General features: G+C 43.0%; 2 protein-coding genes across 3 annotated transcripts in view; one reads left to right on the forward strand and one right to left on the reverse strand.

Moving 5' to 3' along the window:
• Positions 1–129: 129 nt before the first annotated feature.
• On the reverse strand, positions 130–15,328 carry wrap73 (WD repeat containing, antisense to TP73). The gene is made up of 13 exons (XM_064297810.1): positions 15,184–15,328; positions 14,212–14,351; positions 13,718–13,870; positions 13,213–13,329; positions 6,070–6,142; positions 4,925–5,028; positions 4,247–4,333; positions 3,654–3,788; positions 3,425–3,502; positions 3,027–3,132; positions 2,305–2,430; positions 1,280–1,471; positions 130–685 (listed from the first exon to the last, which is right to left on the reverse strand). The coding sequence occupies exons 2-13, from the start codon at positions 14,278–14,280 to the stop codon at positions 576–578; spliced, it is 1,350 nt and encodes a 449-aa protein (XP_064153880.1). The 5' UTR covers positions 14,281–14,351; positions 15,184–15,328; the 3' UTR covers positions 130–575.
• A 665-nt stretch (positions 15,329–15,993) lies between these two features.
• tp73 (tumor protein p73) overlaps positions 15,994–21,902 on the forward strand; it is a 39,135-nt gene continuing 33,226 nt past the window's right edge. Inside the window, exon 1 of one of the 2 annotated variants that reach the window (XM_064297815.1) lies at positions 15,994–16,347. The gene's annotated coding sequence lies outside the window, so the exon portion shown is untranslated. Of the gene's footprint in view, positions 16,348–17,881; positions 18,202–21,902 lie in introns of those variants that run through there. The other variant, XM_064297814.1, reaches the window with a different exon arrangement.

Below are 21,902 nucleotides of genomic sequence, written 5' to 3' on the forward strand. Positions count from 1 at the left end.
GAAACAGTTTGGTAGGTTCAGCAAAACCTTGCCAAACTGAGTTTGTGAAGGAAAAGTGTTTACTTGCACATAGAAAATGAAGACCAAATGTTTGACAGGCCATTGATTATAACTGAGCAAGCAATGAAATGAAACACTGAAATGTTTTATTATCTTAGCAAAATTTAATGAAAAATACAACAGTGATTCTAGAAAAAATAAAAACCTTCCATAAATACATAGAAAAGTACACATCAGCACATTTTCAGAGATAGAAATCACCTCTCAGCTGAGGTCAATTGCAAAATTTGGGAAAAAGCAAACAGTTGCTTGTACCCACTCCCTTCATCAGTGTAGTGCTACATTAGGAAGCTATCTAATGCTGACCCCTCTTCCAAGTGCAAAAGTGATCATTTGTCTTTAAAAGTAGTAAATGGTCCACTAGTGAGCCAGTGCCTTTCCATTGTCAGTATGTAAACATCAGGAGTGCAGTGGTGCGATGCGGGCACAGCTGTGGGGGGGGTTTATGACACTGAACCACCCCAGCATGTGCAGTTAACAGTCTGCGCGCCGCTAACGTTAGCCTGTGGCTCCACTCACTTCACCACCTCTGCCTCCAGGTAGCAGAGGCACAGCTGGTCTTTTCCCATCAGGATGATGGAGTCCCCACTGCAGTGCCAGCTGAGAGACAGGACCTGGAAATGACCTGTCGGTAGTGGGAGAGAGAGAGCACACATGGGCAGCCTGGTGAGGAACACACTCTCATCTCTCCCTCTGGTTAGTGCATCTGAGATTGATTGGTCAGGGCTTTTCTGCAGTGACTCAACCTCATTGTGAGAGGAGCTCCACTTGCATGGCTGGCCTTGCCCTCTTGCAAGGTTAGACTGACAACTGATCGGATGATAGCGTAAACTATACGGGCTCCCGACCAGATCAGTCCTCCCAACTGTCCACTTGATTTCACGCACTGAAGAATGGATTTTGAATCTTGGTATAATTATCTGTCTATACTGCAGAGAAACTGATCTGCAGTCATTTCATAACTGCACCATGCAGTGAGGAAAAAGGGAATTATCTCATACCTGACGAATTCAAGCTGACAGTACCCAAATTTATACGTCATGTCAAAAAGCAATATGGGGCCGGGAAACTAGTCGGATGGGTTCAGAACAGTAGCTCATATGAGCTACGCCATTAAGACCTAAAGCTTTTCTGACGATTCGGTCTCGATCTGAAGAAGACAAAGGGGGGCTGCTGCTCGTGTAATGTCCGCCCGCCCTGAGGGAGGAGGAGTCCTTACCTTCCACAGGCACCTGCACGGAGACGCACCCGGCGGGGGCCCACAGGTACACCTTGCCGTTGCCGGTGCAGAGGGCCAGGCGGGGCCGGCGGGGGTCCCACTGGAAGCAGCGCACGGGGCCCGCCTGCTCCAGCACGGCCAGCAGCCGCAGCTTCTGCATGTCCCACACCCACACGCTGTTGGGCATGTTGTCTGGGGACGGGCACGCGATGGAGAGGATCATCAGGTCTGCCCCTCACTCTGACACCCTACCCCCACGGCTGCCCAGAGCAGCGCCAGGCTGCCCGAGCGGCTCCAGCGCCAGGATGTCCCAGCGGCCCCGGCACCGAGCCGCTCATAATCCCTGGATCAGCCCAGGCATGGGGCTGCTTCCACCCCGGAAGGATTCCAGTTAGCTCAGGGCTCGTATTTACAGAACAAACGTTTAGCATTTTGCACGTTGGCTTCTCCTGGCTGCCTACTAGGGCTGGGTATTAACAGTCCCTCGCGACAATGCAATACAATTCTGGATATACTGGACAATACTGGAAGAATACAACACATATCGCGATACGCATGGGTATGTGGATTTTGAACAATAACAACAGTTATTTATTGTGAACAGTTAAGGATCTTAAAGAACCCATGAAAGACCAGCCCAGGGCAACAAAATGACACAAAAGCCTTTCAAGTCCAATGAGCTGCCACCCATTACAGTTCATTATAGAATGCAGAAAGAAACAAAAGAAATTGAAACTGTTATGAATGCTTAGATTTAGATTTCACGCTTGAACAGTTTCTCATAAAACAGCACCTAATAGGTAATAGAAATGTGCATATTTAATGGAAATTCATTTTTAAAAGCCAGAAACATGCTGATACGGTAATTACTGTATCCATACATGGACCAGCAAGTGCAAAGTTGCGATAAATTGCTTTATCACTATTTTGGTCACAGCCCTGATTAATTTCATATAACTCATCTGACAAGCAGAGGCATTTTAACATTCGCCTGTGGGTTCTGATGTCACTAAGCGGATGCTTACCGTTCTTGGTCGACAGGTATCGGTTATCAGAGCTGAAAGCCATGGAGGAGACCCCGATTTTGGGATTGGCTCGATCAGGGTCAGGCTTAACCACAGGAACCTGGACAGGCAGTGGACAGATCTCATCTAGAACAGGTCAGAGGAGAACATCCATCAGCCAACATGAGACATTTACATGCAGTGCACACACAATATTCTTTATAATCAATGATAAAGGTTATTTTGTATTTTAGCAAAATATCTGCATACACTAAGCAAAACACCCAAGGTCCCTCCCAACCCTGCACTATTGGTACGCAGCAGAGAACCACCACCACAGAAACACGTCCTGTTTTACTGTGTTCTCATGTGACCCTGCTGCGCGGCGTGTGCTAACCAGCGCTTTCCTGTTAGTCTTGTGACCTGCGCTAAGAGCCTGACAGTTCATGCAGGAGCCAGTGCTGCTCGCAGCACTGAACACAAGCACCTCAGTGCAGAGGCAATGGCAGGTCATTTCAAGGTCATCTGTGTATCAAAACGTTCAGAAGAATGATTTATTGCATGTGTTTTGCAACATTTTACTTTGGGGGGAATGTGCTCAACCTCCACAACCCATGCCTATGCAGTCGTGCCCCCAAGATGAACAATACTGATAGGCTGCTTTTACACTATAATAGCAACCGAAGCGAATACATCTAGTTATCACTAGGGAACAGACACGCGCTGTGAAAGACTGCACTCACATTTGCTCTGCGTGCTGAAGAGGGTGCTTCGCATGGCTAGCTGCTGGTGGATGGATAGTTCATCGCTGGGCAGCGCTGGACGCATTTCCACTTCCTTGTAAACGACCTGATCACAGACAACAGCCAACAATCACTGACATTCCTTTTGAATGAGCTGTACGTTACTTAATGTCTGTACTGTAATTTGGCTGCATGTATCTTTTGCTATCTTTACATTTAGCGTGCCAGGGAATTTTAAAATCACAATAACACATTTTGGAACTGCAGTAGCACATGTAAATCATACATTAACTTTAAGAGAAAAACATGGCTTACTGCCTAAAAAATACTTTACATTTTTATTAAAATTCATCACACCCGTGACAACAGAAACAAAACCTGTGGCAGTAATTACGTACTGCTTTTGAGTTGCTGATGGTCGCAGGATGCTCAAATTCAGTGATCTTCTTCCAGGTTATGTGGTTGAGAATGCGTACCTGTTCCAGTTAAGAGGAGACGGTCAGTGAGCTGACAAGGCAGTGAGCATTTCAGTCACAAGGCAGTAGGCAGGGAGAGGAAAGAAAATCTAATCTAATGAGTGAAGCATAGGCCTCGTTGCTACCCATAATGCAAAGCAGCATCGGCAACCTTTTCATCGTAGCTGCCGATGGCCAGGAACTGGCTGCTGGGGCTCCAGGCGACGGACTTGACGCCCAGCGACCAATCGTAAGCACTGTAGGTAGAGAGCAGGCGCCCATCCAAGGAGTACAGCAGGACCTTGTACTGGAGAACACACACGCAGGCAAACAGTTGCACATAAACACATGTACACGTACGTACAAGGACACACGCGTACATAGACATACACACACTGTAATATAAGGTCTGCTAGTTGAAAGGTGCTAAAGATGAGGCAAGATAATTCTTTTCCACTACTGTTCTATCAAAAAGCCATTAGGCATCCTAGCAGATCTTTTTTCATATGACAATGACAGTGGAAAAACTGCAGTGAGCCAATTACTTCTGTTTGGTTCAGGTTATAGCAGCAATTTCCGCGTGAAATCACAGGGAGATAAAAGAGCCCACATCAAACATTACTATAAACCCACTTTAAACTGTAGCTATCATGCCCAGTGTGTTTGTCCTTTAATATTTCAATATCACTACCATCGTACTCATGTCCAATGCGTTCTCCCTGGTCTAAGAGGGGTCACAGTGTTGACTGCAGTGTGGTTTCTTACCTCCAGACAGGTGTCCCACACAGCTAACACACAGCCGTTAGGGGACCATTCCAGCCCACTGAGGTCCTGAGTCTCTGTCTCAAAATGCTGTGAGGAAGAGTAGTGAACAAAGTCATGACATCATAACCACGCTCTCCACCTTCCAGCTGCCTCAGGGTGAAGCCACACAGAAGGCCATAAAGCCACCTGACGCCGCGCTCGCCTCCTACAGCTGGCCGCTTATGGGCGTGCTTTCTATTTTTAACACAGCGCGTTTTTCAATGTGTATTGAACGTGTACACTGGAAATCCCCACACAGCAATAAGTAACGAGTCCTCCTTTAGAGAACTACGTGGAACTGGGGACAGTTTACACATTGGATCTTTAATATGATTGGTTATCTCGTCGTGTACCCCATCACTTAAGGACGTGAAAAAGTTACATGATTTCAGAAATAAGGAAGTGAACACAGTTTTACTAAACACTGAGCAACAGCCTACATAACAGCTAAGCTTTTGGGAAGGCTACGTATTTGAAGATACGCGTGAGATTGCAGAAGTAGTCCTTCCTGTCTGCGTTTCGATACGCCCTTATTGGCCGGCAGCACCGCAGAGAGGAAGGAGAGGGCGGGGTTATGCAGGGCGGCAGCTGTCCGTAGAGCGTTTCCTCCCGGCCGCGGCGCCCTCCCCCCAGGCTCACCCGCAGCAGCTGCCAGTCTCCGCACACAAACAGGCTGATGTAGTCTTTGCAGTCCCGGCGCTCGGCCAGCGCCATGTAGCGCCCGTCCCTGCTGAAGTCCACCCCTGTGAGAGGCAGACACGCACCACACCGAAGGGTCACATCCGCCCACTCGCCTTCCCTAAACAAGCACCAACAGCCCAGGCCCAGGCTCACTTTACAACACTGACATAAACCGGCACTGTGTCTGCGTGTATACGCCATATCTCAGCGTGATGGATATGATTTAAAGCACGCGTCCGTGACCTGCTTACCTGTAAGATAGCACGCTTCCTTCACCTCTATGCGTTTCAGAGGTATGGCCCCAGTCTAGCATAAGGCACATGGTGTATATTTCCAAATTAAATAGCTGTACATTCACGTGACCAATTATAGCAGCTCGTTTAATGGAGCAACAGAAGTGGGCTCAATATTTAAGTCTGCTTTCTTACTTAGCCACCACTGTTTGGGTTTCTGCCACAAACAGCACCTGCAAGCGTTAAAAAAGCTGGTGTTTTCAGAAGAATATGTGAGAAAAGAGGTCATGTATTTAATACAAAGTGGGCCTAGAGAGGTCAGAGCATTAGTTTACCTACATGTCAATGCAGTGGCTTGGTTATTTTTACAATGGGGATAAGAGAAGCCTCTGTCCCACGCAGGACGCTGGTACCCAATAACTTTGCTAGATGCTGACAGATAAGTTTTATAAGTATGCAGCATTCATACAGAGAGCTGCAGCTGTCAGCAGACAAGTGCTTGGCTGGCAGCGCGGGGTCCAGCACTCAGGTCACAGGCCAGGAGACATGATTCACCAGCAGCAGGACTGCTGCTACCCTACCCCTGCGTCTCCCTGGACCCTGCGTACCTCCCTATAAGCACACACATATACATGCACACGCGCACACACACGCACACACACACGCACACACACACACACACACATATACATGCACACACGCGCACACACACACACACACACACACACATGTACACACACATATACACACTCATGTATACACATGCACATACATATACACACACGCACACACACACACGTATACACACTCACACACACGTACACACACATGTATACACACACACACACACATGCACACGCAGGTACTCACCCTTCTGACAGGCTTTAGGGTACTTGATGTAGGACACAGACTTGGTGCACAGGGACCAGACAGTGACCCGCAGCTGTCGGGGGAAGCACAGAGAGAGAGAGAGAGAGAGAGAGAGAGAGAGTGTCACTGCGGTGTGTGGGCGATGGCATTCCGAGCACACGGCGCCTGGCCTCCACGAGGCTGCGCTGTGAAATGCACATGGTCTCACGCCCACACGCCACCGCGCTCCCGACCGTCGCATTCCTGTCTGCGTCCGGAGCTTCCATTAATCAGGAGGAAACTGAGGACAAAACCGGGTCCCCTCGCTCTGGCACTCTCAGTCTCTCTCTCTCTCTCGCAATTCAATTCCAAAATCTTTATTTGAATGAAAACCAGTAAATATTACCAAAGCATAGCAATTTGCAAACAATCAATATACAGCATTAATCAAAAATATACAATTAAGAAGTTGGTGTCATCATATGGGGTACAATATGAACATGACTGAGCAGTCAATGTTTGTAAATTGACATTTAATGTATTTTCGGTGTACATTGAGAGGTATACAATTGATGCCCAGCAACAGACCACAGAAAGTGTGGCCCCCTGACTGGTGCAAGGCGCCTTGCTATGTGAAACCCAGTACATGAGGAGTCCAGCCCTAAACCCTGCGGCTGTGATTTAACAGCGGGACTATTAATAAGCTCTCAATCAACCGGCCCCTAATGAGGCCTAACCACGCTCTCTGCTCATCCGTCAGCCAGAGCTAATCCTGCGTCTCGCTCGCTCGCGCGCTGACCCACTTAGTGCGAGGGGCCTGAGGCAGACGGCCACCAGGCCCAGCCCTAAGAGCCCAGCCCTCACAGCGGGGCCCGAAATAAGATCCAGGGGTCTGGGGAACCCATAAGAGGATCTGTGGCTTCACACACGCGGAGGATCAATCATTAGCGCAAGAGTACAGAGTGCCATCTGGTGGCATCAAAAAAGATCACTGGTAGGACACTCGCATGCTCATACACACACACACACACACGTACACTCATGCACGCACACACACACACACACACACACACACACAAAGCACACACACACACAGACTGATCAATGTCATGTGTTCCAAATGACATGAACATCACTGCCTGGTCAGCAATAATGAACACATCCTTTCAGTTGGAACAGGGTGGAGGACAGAGGCTATTATACAATGTGCTGCTTGGATGAAGGACAGGCCGAGTGCTGGCATGCCACAAGGCATCCAGCCTTGGGACGGCCTTCAGCAGCACAACCCACATGCCAGGCGCCATCTTGCTCTGTAAAAGGGCTGTGATCTGAGATGCTTCAAGGAACACCAAGGCCTTGGGACACTGCTCAGTGTGGATGGGGAGAGAGTCCATATAGATACCTGTGGGTTTGGTTTCAAAGGGCTCAGAGGCCCCTGCCAAGACGCTAGCAGCTCAAATAGCCGTCTGTATTGTAAAATGCGATCATTTGTTACATGGTGCTTATTAAAAGGACCGATATATCCCAAAGGGCAGCGTCTGTACCGACCAGGCAGCATGGCACTGTGTAAATGCCCAAATAGGTCTGGCCAATTGGCTCACACCTATTCCACCTGTTTGGACCCATCCCAAAGTGCATGGCTTGGTTAAAAGTACACACGAGCCAAAACATATTTTTAAAAACACTGTTGGAAATGATGCATGGGTCCTCAATGCAGGCAGCTCTGAACCACTCCAATGAAATGTACAGTATGAGTTTCAGATATAGAGACCATTCCATTGACTGGGATACAGCAAAACCTATTAAAATTGTGAAACTGGAGCAAAATATGGGAGTTGCTGCTGTTTACACAGTTTTTTTAATTTATAGCTACAATCCTTTAACAAAATATTTGTGAAGGTTTCTTGAAATTATTACTAATAATAGAGATGGTAATTTATATAGATCTCAAAGTTCTTATGCATGCTAGTACTGTAGTAACTAGAGATGGTCATTATAAGCAATACGAATGAGGAAGTGTTTTATCTCGGCCATGCAGTGGCGTTACATGCAAGGCTGTCATATTTTAGTGTACCGTACAGTAAGCCAATATTACGCACATGCATACGCAGGTCCTCCTGTTTATCAGACACAGATAGGAATGCTGTCAAATGCTGTGCTAAACTGGTCTGGCCCTCCAGCCAAAAAAACGGTGCAAGGTTTTGTACCGAGAAGCATGGACTCTGTGTACTGGCAGAGTGCAGTGTAATGGAGCCCCCAAGCCTCCGTGTGGCCTTGGTGTGCTCTGCTCCTGCTGGTGTAGTCTGACACTGCAGATCACTCGGATGCACCACCTGCTTGCACGAAGGGTTTCGCTTTAAATCACAGCCATGGGGCCGTTTTCCAAAATCCACGCAAACTCTAAGGAAAGTAATGCAGAGGGGGGAGGGCTGGGGGGAGTCAGATTCTCAATTCAAAGTAATAGGCAGGTCATTCGGGCCATTGAAATTAAGTAATCAAATATGGTTTGCCACTCAAACTATTGCTTAGTGGACAACAATTATCCGTACATATCGAGTGTCTCTGTGCAGAAATGCTTCCCGCTGATGAACACCGTTTGGAATTCTGAGAGACAGCGGCAGGACTGGCGGCACATTAACATTAGAATGGCAGGAATACCATGGTGTGTCTATGGAGGGCAGGTGACAGTCACTGTAAATCCTGCCACATTGCAAAAAAAAAAAAAAAAACCCAACTGATGGGCTTAAAGTGTTGTTTTCTTCCCTCGCGGTGGCTCAGGTGGCACTGGCTATCCAGAATAGACACCAGTGTGATGCTGATTAGTTTGGGCCTTCAGATCCCACCCCAAAGTCTCCGATCGCAATTTCTGTTCACGTTTAAGTAAAAGATCCAGCTGCTTCACGTCAACCAGTGGGGCTGTGTCCATCAATTCCAATAAATAAACAAAACATTAGTTCGCACTGCAATATTGAAAATCGCTGCCTATCGACCCAAATATAAATTCCCCCGCTTCCACCATGCCATTTTCTGTACTGCGCTTTTTTCTGTAATCACTTTAACAGATGTTTTAAGCTTAACTTTAATTAACGTTTTAACTATTTATTCTTTGATCATTGTCTTATCTAATGTTCTTCACTTTTTCTTTGTTCTTTTTGTTTTAACTCGGCAGTACTGTACAAGGGGGCTCTCCCTCCCGCTTCTCTAAGGTTTAAAGTGTGGGGACCCCATCTATCTGTGACCCTCTCTGTGTTCCCCATCTGAATAACATGGAAAAATTGAAAGAAAGATACTAAATAAAATAGGTAAGCCTAGTACTGTTTTTCTGTACCCCTGCGGTTAAACGAAACTCTGAAATACCTCATTGAATACTTCTTATCTACTGTAATTTTACCGACATTTAACCAGCTACCACAGAACCCGTCTCCTCCGATCCCTTCTCTGAGGAGAGCGTATCACACTCAGACTAACCCAGTTGAGACGGATACCTGACTGTGGTCAGTGCCTGTGCATGGCGGGCTGTCTGCACTCCTGGTGTGACTGAGCTGGGCCATCCAGCTGTGCCCTGCCGTCAGACTGGCATACACACACACACACACACGCACACACATGCACCCTGGGCCTTCCCCCAGCACAACTCCATGGAAACGCAGTCAATACAGCTCAAACAGGTCTTGGGGTGCCCCCCCCCCCCCCCATCTCCTCCTAGGGCACAGGGGGGTTCAGAGGGGTGCAAGTTAGAGTCCCAGACACAATGTAACACTAAACTGGGGGACCAGAGCAAAGGAAGTAGGTGAGAAATGCTTCTTCAGGCCCCCCTGCCATCTTGGCTGGCTCCTGCACTGGTAAACCTACACCTTCAACACCACCCCAAGCTAAGAGAAGCTAGCGCTCCATGCCAGGAGGGAAGCTGCTCAAGACCTTCACAGCTGTTGTTTATCCATTTAAGAAATGAAGCCAGGGATGCTTCATTGTGACCCGGGCTGTTCTGCTCATACATGCAAACTTTTTAATTGGGAGTGAACGCAATCTACTCATATGTGTTTTAGAATAATGGTAACTTACTACAGCTACCGACATAGTGTTTTGTAGGCTTCTTCTAAAAACTTTTTATACCTTTGTATATTTTAATTAATGGTAACAGTATTACACTTTTACATAACTGCTCAGACAACACACTCATCCTGGGGGCATACTGACTGACAGATCATCAGTCATTATTAGTCATACTACAGTCCTGATCTCCCTTATTATGAATTTCTGCTGTGGTAACAATTGATTAAAAAAAACATACACTGAACAGCAGTAGGCCATTCCAATCTACCCTGTGCGAAAATGAACAACCCTGTCGTCTGCTCATCTTTTGTGTACGTGAGAATGGGTGTGGCACTTCAAGATATCTTTACATAGACCTATCTGTCAGCAAAGGATTAGGTTGTATGCATACCATATCACAAAGCAGTTTCCAAATGACCATAGCCCATTCTCCCAAAACACGGTTAGAATTCCTCTTAGAATCTGGTACATTGGGTCAAGGAAAAACCAGGAGGGTGACAGACCATTCACACCAGCAGTAAACTAAGAACCGCTTTGGTCTGCAGATTTTCTTTTTTTGGACAGCCAGTACTGTGCATTAGCAAGAGTCCACAACCACTGGCCAAGTGGGCTAACGTGATTCTAAGCAACAAGTGCAAAACCATTAGAAAGATATCAGAGTTCCCTAATGCGCTTTGAGAAAATATTTTCCGGGCTGTTTTATAACCATTCGGGCAGTAAATGGATTAACTCTAATAAAAGAGGTTGTATTTTCAGTGCTAGCCTGCTTAACACATCTGAGCCACATCTGGCACAGTTCCAGATCAGAAGCTGTGAAGAAAGATGTCGGGCAGAGATCTCAAACTCCAGTCCTGGAGGGATACCATTTCTGCTTTTTGGTGTGTTTCTGTACTTTAACGTTGAAGTCACCGATTGGCTAAAGAGTCCCGCGCACATTGTTTCCAAGGCCAACACTTACAGACTGAAAGGAAACCACTGAGATTTGGCATTTGAGATCTCTTCTGTTTTTCGCTGTAGTATTTCTGAAATAAACCTGATAAACTGAACAGACACGGAGCTTAAAATAAGGTTTTATAAAAGTTATTTTCTTTATACACAGATAAATTATAGAAATTATTATTCCATAAAAAGACATTGAATTGACATTGAATAGTGCATGAATAGGTCAAATAGTCAAATAGGTAGAAATTTAGAAAGTAACAGCTAACTAATGAAGTTTTCATTTTGATCTTGGTAGCCAGACAGGTAAATTGACATTAGTAAGGTCAACAAGGAATATAAAATTAAGCATAGGACGTATGCATTTGCAGCTTATTTACATGATGGCAATGGAAACCAACCACTACACATATGGATACACTGCCTTAATGTATGTGCTTTAAGGTGTTTACATTACATACGTTCTGCTTTTTGGATTTAAGCTGACTTAATTTGGATTTAAGCTTACTATTTTTATATAATGGTCTTCTGACATTAATTATTGGGAAGTATCAAATTCTAAATTTTCAATCATGCCAGGAATATATATATATATATACATTCCCTGTGCACTGTCCATCACCCTGACTTCAAAGGTACAATAATGGTTGACATCAGGAACCTGGAGTCAACCCTGCAATTAACACTAGAGTCCTTACTTAAACTACAGGCTGAACCAAGCTGCTCCTGCCTGGACTCCCACACGAGCTAACATATCTGGGCTGATTATTATAAATCCTCATTCATTTAGCATTGCCAGCTGCACGCAGATAACCCGTGTTGGATGAGTCCGCACTGTCAGTGCACACAGTTTACAGTGCTTGGTAAAGAAAATAAAACACAGACACAGTATTGAGCCCACCCCCCCACCCCAGCAGCTGTCCCTAAACAAGTTAATTTGGCATCCTGTTTACGGCTGTCGTGAAACTGAACCCCGAAACAGACACCAGCTTGGCAGAACCTTAATGAAATCTTGAGGGGGTGAAGGTGAGGGCATTTAACTGTCACTCAGAAAGATACCCCCCCCCCCCCCAAACTTACACCCGCCACAATGGGAAAATGTGTTTTCCTTTTTAATCATTATTTCATAGGTGTAAATGTACCACTGGTATCAGAACTGCTATATCATTCATTGCCCTGTGAATACACCTTCAGATTAAAACAATATCATTTGTATTTTGCAAAGATTATCACACTTTAATTTTGAAACTGTCAAATTTCACACTAACTGAACAATAGCAGCAGTCTTTTTATTAATGATAACTTCCTGACCCTATTTTTCATCCATCTAATCTCATCGTCATCACAGATGGTGTAACTACATTACAAGAGGAAGTACAAGTGACAGACCCAGTTCTCTGTCTATTTTGTGAGGGGAAAAACCTTTCATTTTGTGAGACATGCCATGCCACCCCCCCACCCCCACCCTCCCATACCCAGACACAGTTGCAATCGGCCTCAGCACCTGTCAGTGATTCCTGGAGTCAAGTTAAGGCGACAGGCGACTCCTGCTGTGGCACCGTGCCTGAGCGTAATCCAAACGGCAGGCCAGCCCGTGGCAGAGCTGTGTGCCCACTGATACCATAACACACATACATGCACAGCATGCCAGACAACTGCCCTTTCCTAATACAAAATGCAGATGTGCGTGGCCAGCACAGCATTCCCTCACATGTTTCCATGTGCTTAACTGCTATTTGGTTACCGCACTATATGTGTGACCTATATACGCTAAAGCGGACATGTTATGACCCATCACATCAACTGTCTCCTGGAATAATTAACCTGGACAACTGGCAGAGGCATTGTCAACTGACTGTAAAACAATATTCTCCATATCACAATACTGCGTCGATATTAAACTTCATGCATTAAACTACAAGGTTTGAAAACATCACATGACAGTGACTGGTTTTTATTGTGATAGAGAATCGACATGATGTGTCTCAGCTGAGCAACACTTTCATTTAAGTATCCCAGCAAACAAGTAAAGATGCTAAATTCTCCTGAGTCAGGCAGTGAGGGGTTAAGGGTGCCTGACGCTGGAATGGGTGAGCCTGCTATTTTCAGGCAATTACTTAGAGGCAGCAACAGTTGACATGGAGAAGGGACCTGCTCCTCTGTCGCACTCACATGAAACTCTGTGGTGTTGAGAATGTGACGTCCGTCCGGACTCCAGTGAGAGCAGACTAGACCCGCCGACCCCTCGTCGATCTTGCAGTGCCAGTCTGGCTGTTCCAGGGACCACACCTAAAGAAGAGACATTGTGCTCAGACACAGAGAGACTCAACGGTGCTGTAAAGGGAGCCACTGACAGCACCGCCACCCTCAAATCATCCCACCTGTAACAGGCAAAATGAAAGACTGGCGCTTGCTACCTCTGCAAAGGTAAGAAGGCCCTAACGAATTAAAATACTGGCTTCAGAACTTCCGAACACTTCAGTGTTAGCTTTCCAACTTTAAGGTCAATTGTCCACCTTTCATCCAACTGACTAGCACCTGACATTATTCTCAGTTATCGACATTGGAAGATTGGCTTTACTTCCCATGAGTCCACCAACTGTTCACTTACATCAGATACCCGCACAAATGTTTAAATACACGCAGATCACAGCGGGAAGGGGAGATCAGCACGTACCTGCACGAGTCCCCTCTTGTACATGGCACAGAGGATGAACAGAGAATCTGAGGACCACTCCATCTGGGAGATCTGATCCAGGCAAGTGTACAGTTGCAGGATCTGGAGCGTGTTCACGTCTCGCACCACCAGCCGGTACTGAACACAGGTGGCCTAAGAGCAACAGAAGTGCTAAATTAAAACGCCATACCAAGCACTCTGCTGACTTCAACTTCAGAACACATCTTAGGTTGGACAAGAATATGCGCCTGGCTTATTGCAGAAGAAATAAATTAAATGAAAAGGATATATTACACCTTTGAAGACATGCACACTATAACACAAGCTAACTATACACATCTTGAAAATATTGTGTTCACATCCAAACTACTTTCTGTTTATTACCTTTATACATAACGTTACATTGTACACAAACACGCACACACACTTGGTTAGACTTGGTTAACTTAGCTAAAGAAATTCTCAAATTTGGGGGGACACAACCTATGTCCTACCAGATATTTTCCATCCGGTGAAACTCTGCACAGTTGGTTGGAGTGCTTGAAGACTTCCGAGAAATTCATATTCGGGATGCAAGTAAATTACCCCGCTGTTAGCACTCGCTGCTGCACTGCTGTGGACAGATAGGCATTGCCTTGGAGAACAAGAGACACCTTAGCTCCAACTTATCTAACGTTGCAAAAATAACGTTAACTAATCAGCCAACTGTCTTGTTTGGCTAGCTGCCGTTAATGCTCGATGTCCTACAAAACCCTTCCGGCAAACATATGCCTTTATCCTTAAAAAAAAAAAAAAAAAAAAAAAAACAAGTTTAGGTTACTGAACGTTGACTAGTTTTCTCCCACTTTTCTTAAGGCAGTTAGGGTTAGGGTCACAACGGTTTTACCGACACACAGATGACTGTTGATGTGAATGTTAATCAGTGCAGTTGCTATGCCAACGGACGTAGCTGCAGCAAACTTTCACGTTAGCTAGCCAACAAAAGATTTCCGCGAAGAAGTATGCTCGTAGGATGTGTCACAGAACTTCGTATATTTAGCAAGTTACATTTGGCGAGCAAGCTTCTGTTAGGTGGTTCTGTTTAGCACTAGCAATCCAGCTACACTGAAGAGCAGGTAGCTAATCTGGCCAGAAAGCCATGGTTTAATATTAACTAACTTAGCCTGCTAGCTAGCTAAATTAGTCAGCACACTCGCTAGCCCAGTGTTTGACTGAAATATCAAGTCCACCTGCTTGCCGTGTGAACCATTTGCTATTAAACTAGGTAATCTCGTATTTGCCTACATACTACTAGCACTTACTTAGCTGGCTAGCTAAGAGAGCTATCCTTTCCAGCTAATGTTAGCTGGCTACCTGTCTAGCTTGCTAACTTAACTGACTATATTGGCGCTTATAGACAGTGAGTCAAAAAAAACAATAAACAGTCTATATGCTGTATATAATACATATTTACATAGCAACGTTACCTGCTTGCATATATTTCAGATTTTGATCGGTGGCAACTTGGCTTTGCTGCTTTGTTTTTTTCCTAACCTCCCGTCAATTTTGATGCTTTGAGTGGCAAATAATGCATCCAATCAAAATCCTTTCGTCACCTTAGCTTGGCATTGTGGGAAATGTTGTTTTTTGTTGGTTTCTTAGGAAAAAATTGTTACGTTCAGTGTCCGTGTTGTTTCCTATGATATCAGTTCTTATAGTCGCTATGATTTGTCTAATAGCCTACCAAATACAGCCTAATAATCATAATGTAGCCTATATGCGTTTTAAATCAATCAGTTAATTTTTAAAGTTTCAAATTAAACCCTCATTATAAACAAATAATGGCCCATCTAACGTAGTAAATGCATCATGACGTCAATTTCTTTCTGAATTAAGAATTTGGTGTCATTGTGAAGAACATTTGAGCGGGGAGGGAAGGCTAATTATTTAATTATATACTATTTATGTTATGTTTTATTTATGTTTTATTTACACAGGTCTCTCTTGCAAATGAGGCTTCTGTCTCAAGTGAATAGCCTACCTTGTTTAAACAAAGGACAAATAAAAATACATTTAGAAACGTATTAGCCTTCGCTAGTTTGGCATAAGAATGTAATTTTATTTATCTCTGTTAAGCGTTGCAGAAAGAGGTAGCAACAGAATTCCGGAAGAAAATACAGCCTAGCCTATACTGTACTGGGTTAATTTTGAACGGCAGTTAGCGTCCGCTAGTGCGCGAGTTGGTTATTCTCGAGCACTTCAAGACCCCCCAGCGAGACAGCGAAACGCTTCCCGCTTCTAGTATGCCCTAACGGCGGCTAACACCTCCTCACTCAACCCTAATTCCCTCAGCCCAGCAGAAACTCTTCAAAGCCTTGTCAAACAAAGCAGGGATTCGTGGAAGGCGTCTCAAAAGGTTAAAGCTTTTAGATTCAGAGTAAATGCTTAAAATTATATCTTACAGTTTTAGTTACTCGTGACTGATTTGTATTCACCGAGCCAGTCGTCATGATGGCTTGACTTTTGAGCCGTTCTCTCTCCGATTTTGGAGAATTGTCATTCCAATTTAAGGATTGAGTGCGCTCACTATTTCGGCAGTGAACTGATTTTCAGAATACATATTTAAACTGGAACTCTACTTCAGTTTTTGGGTAAGTGTTTATCGCTTTTTAACAGATCAGTCTTTTGAACACAGCCTTAATTTTTGCATTATTGTCATATTAGCCTTTTCAAACCATCTAATAATCTGTTTTCTTTTTTTTTTTTTGATTGTTTTTTAAACTCAACGTGGCTGACTGCATTTGGTGTGTGTAGGTCTACTATACGTTTCATTCTTAACCTAAAGCGGACACCCAGTTTGGTTCCCTTGCAGGCTGAGTGACGTTAAATTAGGCCTACAAAATATTTGGAAATGTTGATAATAAAAAAAACCCGAGAGTTAAATTTGCGGGTTTTTTAAAAATATTTCTTTTTTACAAAGCCTGAAGATATCGCTCCGAAAATTCGACAATTCATTGTGTCATGTTGCATGCCATAAAGCAATGTGTCTGCTAATTAAGATGCACTAAATATGCTAACTATTACAAAAAAATACCTGCACTGCAGTTAAAAGATATAGTACAAGTAAAAGTGAAGACATCTCATGAATCGTTTTAGTTAACCATTTGCCATTATTTCAGTGCCCATGTTGACGTTTAGTGTTGTTACTATTTTAATTAATTTGATTAAATTCGTTATTTTTTCACATACATATGGTATGATTAAATGTGTTCTGCGTTTCAGTGCAGAAAGCGGTTACATGTTTAATTTTTGTTTTTATGTTAAACTGGTCAGGCTTGTTCAGTACGAAAATCAATATTTCTACAGAAATATCGAGTCTCACTGGCCAGAGCACACAATGATAATATCCTGCACTGAATGATAAGGAAATTCAATATAGTAAATTGCTCGATTGTGAAAGAGTTTACTACTTTTTAAAAGACATATTAAACGCGAAGATGTGTTTGTATGTAGGCTTTTTTGGAAATTTTTAGTTTTGAGTCGCTTTGAAGCTGCAGCTACGTTCTGATGTGTAGCGGGAATTGAATAGAAGTTGGCCTACATTATTATTATTATTATTATTATTATTAATGCACTCATTATGTTAAATAATGTTCTTTATCAGTATTCACAATAGCAATGATAGCACTACCACCAGTAGGCTGAGCGATTCATTTTAAACTTTAATTTGTGACCACTTTAATATTCGTGTATAACTTTCCTCACCTTACAATTATTGAAATGCTGGTCTATTTTTCGATTTCGATTTGACTGACTTGCTTTTCATATCACGTATTTAATCCCCTTCATAATTGTTCTTAATATCAAGATGTGATAATCATAACAATCGGTGAACACGTGTGGCGGAAACGCCAAGTAGGCTATTGCATTGGACATTAAGAGTCATGGGTTTGGTTGAAGATGGATATTAATTTACAATGTGGATTAACAAAATTTTTAACACTGAGTGTTCCATTATGCAGAGATAGTTCCAATATGCCCGTGGGAGGGAAAGTAATGACCCGTGGGAGGCATGACTTGTATTGTGCAGCTATACTCGTTGTCATGGGTGCTGGTGTAACTAACATGGGTGGGAACAGGTGAATCCAATTTGCTCTTAAAGACGACTGGCGTAAACAGGGCAAGTTCACTCGTAAATCACAGACCGGTTCTGACAGGCATGTATAGGCTACAATTGTGAATACAAAAATATTTGTGAGAAAAATATTTTATCCTCTAATCATGCAAAAAGAATTGATATAATTTACTCCAGATATTGTCCTGTACTATTGCCTAATTGCGGATTTTGCCTCTCATACGGACAAACACGTCTGCCTACGGTTAATTCCGAATCGATTCTATTAACATTTGCAAACCCACTGCTGCATATAGGTAGGCCAAAATCCTCCGTAAAGTTTATGCCGGGCACGGATATTAAACTTCGTGGATTGTCATGTCTTGCCCCGGTAGGTGTGACATTTAAATTCGTCTATTAAATCTGTGTATGGCATCCTGAAATTAAGCCATCGGAGAAATTCTTTCCCGTTGAGTAATGACAAACGAACACCGCGTTGTCCCCTCGGTGTCCAGGTGGAAATTCAATTCTCTTCACTTACACCCCCTATTGCCTTCTTTTAATTGCTCGAAGTGAGAGCTTCTGTACTCTAGAGGTGATTGCTACCACGGGAATAGTACGAGCTTAATTTAACAGCCGTGCAACCGCTTGAAAATATGATTCAAATGTATGTAGGATCTCCTTCAGTCTCTTTTTTAACTCTTCTCGCTTAGTGGTGTGGCCTTTAACTTCGGAAAGGAATTTTGATCAAATTTGGCTTTTCTTGCAAAGTAAAATGAGCTCATATTGCCATGCGTAAAGGACATTGCAGCAGCTCTATTTACTGATTTATCGTGTCCTGCAGAAGTGAGAACGACGTGTCACGTGCAGCACATCATTTTCACATTTTATTGGCCCTGTAATATCTGACAGCCAACACTACAGTATTTTTGGCGTTAGAGACGGTTGCGCATCATTTTATTTGTTTATTTATTTATATTTTTGCAGGGAACATGCCCAAACAGATATCTTCTCTGCTGTTTCTCCATGTTTTACTAATTGGTAAGGTGAAGAAGAATGAAAGCCACTAACACCTCTTGTAATTTCTACAGCTAGCTGCAAATTATTTTTTTTAATTATGTGCTGTTTATTAATCAGCTGTGGATGCTGTAAACAGAACTTCAGATGTAAAAGCTATATATGCTAATAAATAATGGATGGAACAGCATTGATTCCTTCTGCAAGTTTATAATGAATACATTTATAAATGTGTGGGCCATCCACCAGATTGTAATTCAGAAAAGGCACAGTACTAACTAATAAGACCCTGCATTGACACTGAAGGTCAAAATGTACAATTCATGGGATCAATATATACCATGTTGATTTAGCGCAGAAAACGTTTCTAAGACAGATGAAATATTTAACGTAGTGGCTGAGGTAAATCTGACATCATCTATTGTTGGCCTAATATAATTTTAGAATTCCCCCATAACTGTTCGTTACAACCATTGGACAACCGGGACTTGTCCGGTTAAGTGCTCGGTTTATCCCACTGATAAAAGATCTATCGATAGCTATAGGAGAGGTCTCCTTCTCTGTCATTAAATGTTTCGCTTTTTAATTCCATCACATATTGCTTAATTTATAGCCTATATTGAACCTATGCTCAATTTTATGTCCGGTTGGTATTACAATAATTGGCAGGTGTGCTTGGCCATCTGATTGGACTTGATTTATGTAATAATCTATGATCCTACGCAGTACTTGCTATCCCGATAGTTACTGCGTGCTAGCTGTCCCGGCTAAAAATCCACGAACCTTTGCCACAGTTTTCGTTTCTGCTTCTACAATGGCGTTGCCTGGGAGATTAGGGACGCTACATGCTTGGAACTAGTAAATATAGTATGCTTTATAGTAGCAGGCCCCGCCCTGCACAGTCACATAACTAAGAAGACAGTTGTGGTCTGGAAAGAGGAGAAGAGTAAGTTATATAAATAATTTCAAAGACATGTTGGAACACTGTGGTAAAACTAGAACAAAAGATTGCCATCATCCTCAAAGCTTGATTTGCGATTTGTTTTGCTTGCGTATTTGTGGCGTTGCTATTTTGAAGTAGCCTTTGGAATGAGATTATTTTACAATAGTTTCAACAGTAGTTTTGTACGTTAAAGAATGGGTTAGAGAAGGGATTTACTTGCGCAATTATCATTTTTTGAAATATTTGGAAAGAACGTTTAAAAATGATGTTAAGCTCATTGTTAAGAGTCATGCAAGTTATGCAACAGTGGAAAATTTTCAGATTTTTTAAATGCGTGGGCCTATGCTACAAGAGCAACATGCGATTATCACTGTCCTAAACGATTATTGGCGTCTATTTTATTCCCACACTGGAATGGGCAATTTACCTGAAGTAGTCCCAGAAACACTCGCCTATTATACGTTCTGGATCGCCAATTTCGTTTCCAGAATTGCATCATGATAAAAGTGGGTACATGACTATCATGCATTCGTCAGATCCGATGATTTGTAGAATAGCCTATGATATTCAATGCAATGGTATGCGTTCTTTGTTTAAAGTGTGGTAGACTGACGCGTTGAAAGCAGGTGGAATCTCGGACAGCAGATAGGTTTGACATTATTTAATATAGCAATATATGATTTAATATTGCAATTGAATGGCCTTAATGGACAAACACTGTAGAACATCAGGTTAATAAATTAATCTGTATAGTAATATAACTGTAAAATAATTTTTCAGCTGTGTGTGTGCATGCATGTGGGTGCACGTGTGTGTTGGGGGAGAGGGGGGAGGGGGGGTTGTGGACTGGGGTGGTTCTCAGAAATGTTTTGGTGCAGTTATTGTACTGATTTGTTGGTAGCTTTGTCTTTGCACTAAAGGTTTCTTTTAAGGGCAAACCGTTACCTTGTCCATCAACACAACCCAGGCTGTCTTGTGCTGTAATGACAATGGCTTCCTGCTTCAAAGCCTCTTTATTACATACCTTGAACATGAAAACAGTGCTGGAACTGTTACTTTCCTGTAGTTGTAGAAAAATATAAACTTGGAATTGTCTGGCAACCCTGAAGTGCATAACAGTGGATACTATCTTGGGAACTAATGCATCTATCTGATCTAACAGCCGATCTAAGCTACACGCACGCACGCACGCACACACACACACATACGTACATGCACACACACACACACACAGTCATGATCTTTCGGTTAGAACAAAAAAAAAAAAGTCTGGGTTTAAGTTAAAATGCATTGTGACATTTTATCACTTTGTGTCATATTGTCATTAACAGTATCACCAACCCACTCCTCTACCTGAACACACATAGCATGAAAGCACTGCTGAATCGGACGTCTTTAATAAAATAAGGACACGCTATATCCATATTAAAAATCTAAATTGGTTAAGAGAAATGCATGGAGTGTTTGAGGGTTGCCAGATAAAATGGAAAACAAATTAATGCCAGAATTGCTGACAAAATAATTACCTCCAGGTCCACAAAATCAACTAATATTTTCAGTGTCTTTCAAACTATCCAAATTATTTAAAATATTATTATTGGAAAAGATTTGTGGTTAAAATAGAAAATTTAAATTCTAAATTAGAGGTTCAAATGATTATGATAAGGTTACTTTTAGAGCATATCATTATCACCTAATTTACATCAAATCACCTCTGTGGTGCATGTACCGTGCATTATCATATTAGTCATAAACTTAGCATCAGGCCATTACCTTTAAGTTAAATTTAAGCGTTTATGGACTGACATGTCACCATTATTTTAATTCATCCCAAATATAAAATGATAGTTTTGTTGCAGTTTTTGTTCTTAAAGATAATGTCTTACATGCAGTTGCAACAGTAGGTTTATGTCCCCCATGTTGTTTCAACAAAAGAAAACATGACTTTTGCCTCAGATTTTGATAAGCTGCGCCATTAGTGGTCTCACCTCTGTGGCAATACTGTGGCATCATTATGAAAAATGTCTTGTTCACTGAATTCATATTGAATTCAGAGTATATTGTAATCTTTCCGCTGACCAGCATTACACAGTTTAGACTGAAACTTAGCTGCACAAAAGGGGCTTCTGTTT

This window comes from Anguilla rostrata, chromosome 11, assembly GCF_018555375.3.
Source record: "Anguilla rostrata isolate EN2019 chromosome 11, ASM1855537v3, whole genome shotgun sequence".
Taxonomy (NCBI): domain Eukaryota; kingdom Metazoa; phylum Chordata; class Actinopteri; order Anguilliformes; family Anguillidae; genus Anguilla; species Anguilla rostrata.

Excerpts from the sequence above, each read along its gene's own strand:
- wrap73 (XM_064297810.1), bottom strand. The coding sequence starts at position 14,280 with ATGAATTTCTCGGAAGTCTTCAAGCACTCCAACCAACTGTGCAGAGTT. Across the intron at positions 6,143-13,212 it reads TCAACACCACAGAGTTTCAT|CTGCGGGTCACTGTCTGGTC; the intron begins GTGAGTGCGACA and ends TTCCCCCGACAG. Across the intron at positions 4,334-4,924 it reads GAGACTGGCAGCTGCTGCGG|CATTTTGAGACAGAGACTCA; the intron begins GTGAGCCTGGGG and ends TCTTCCTCACAG.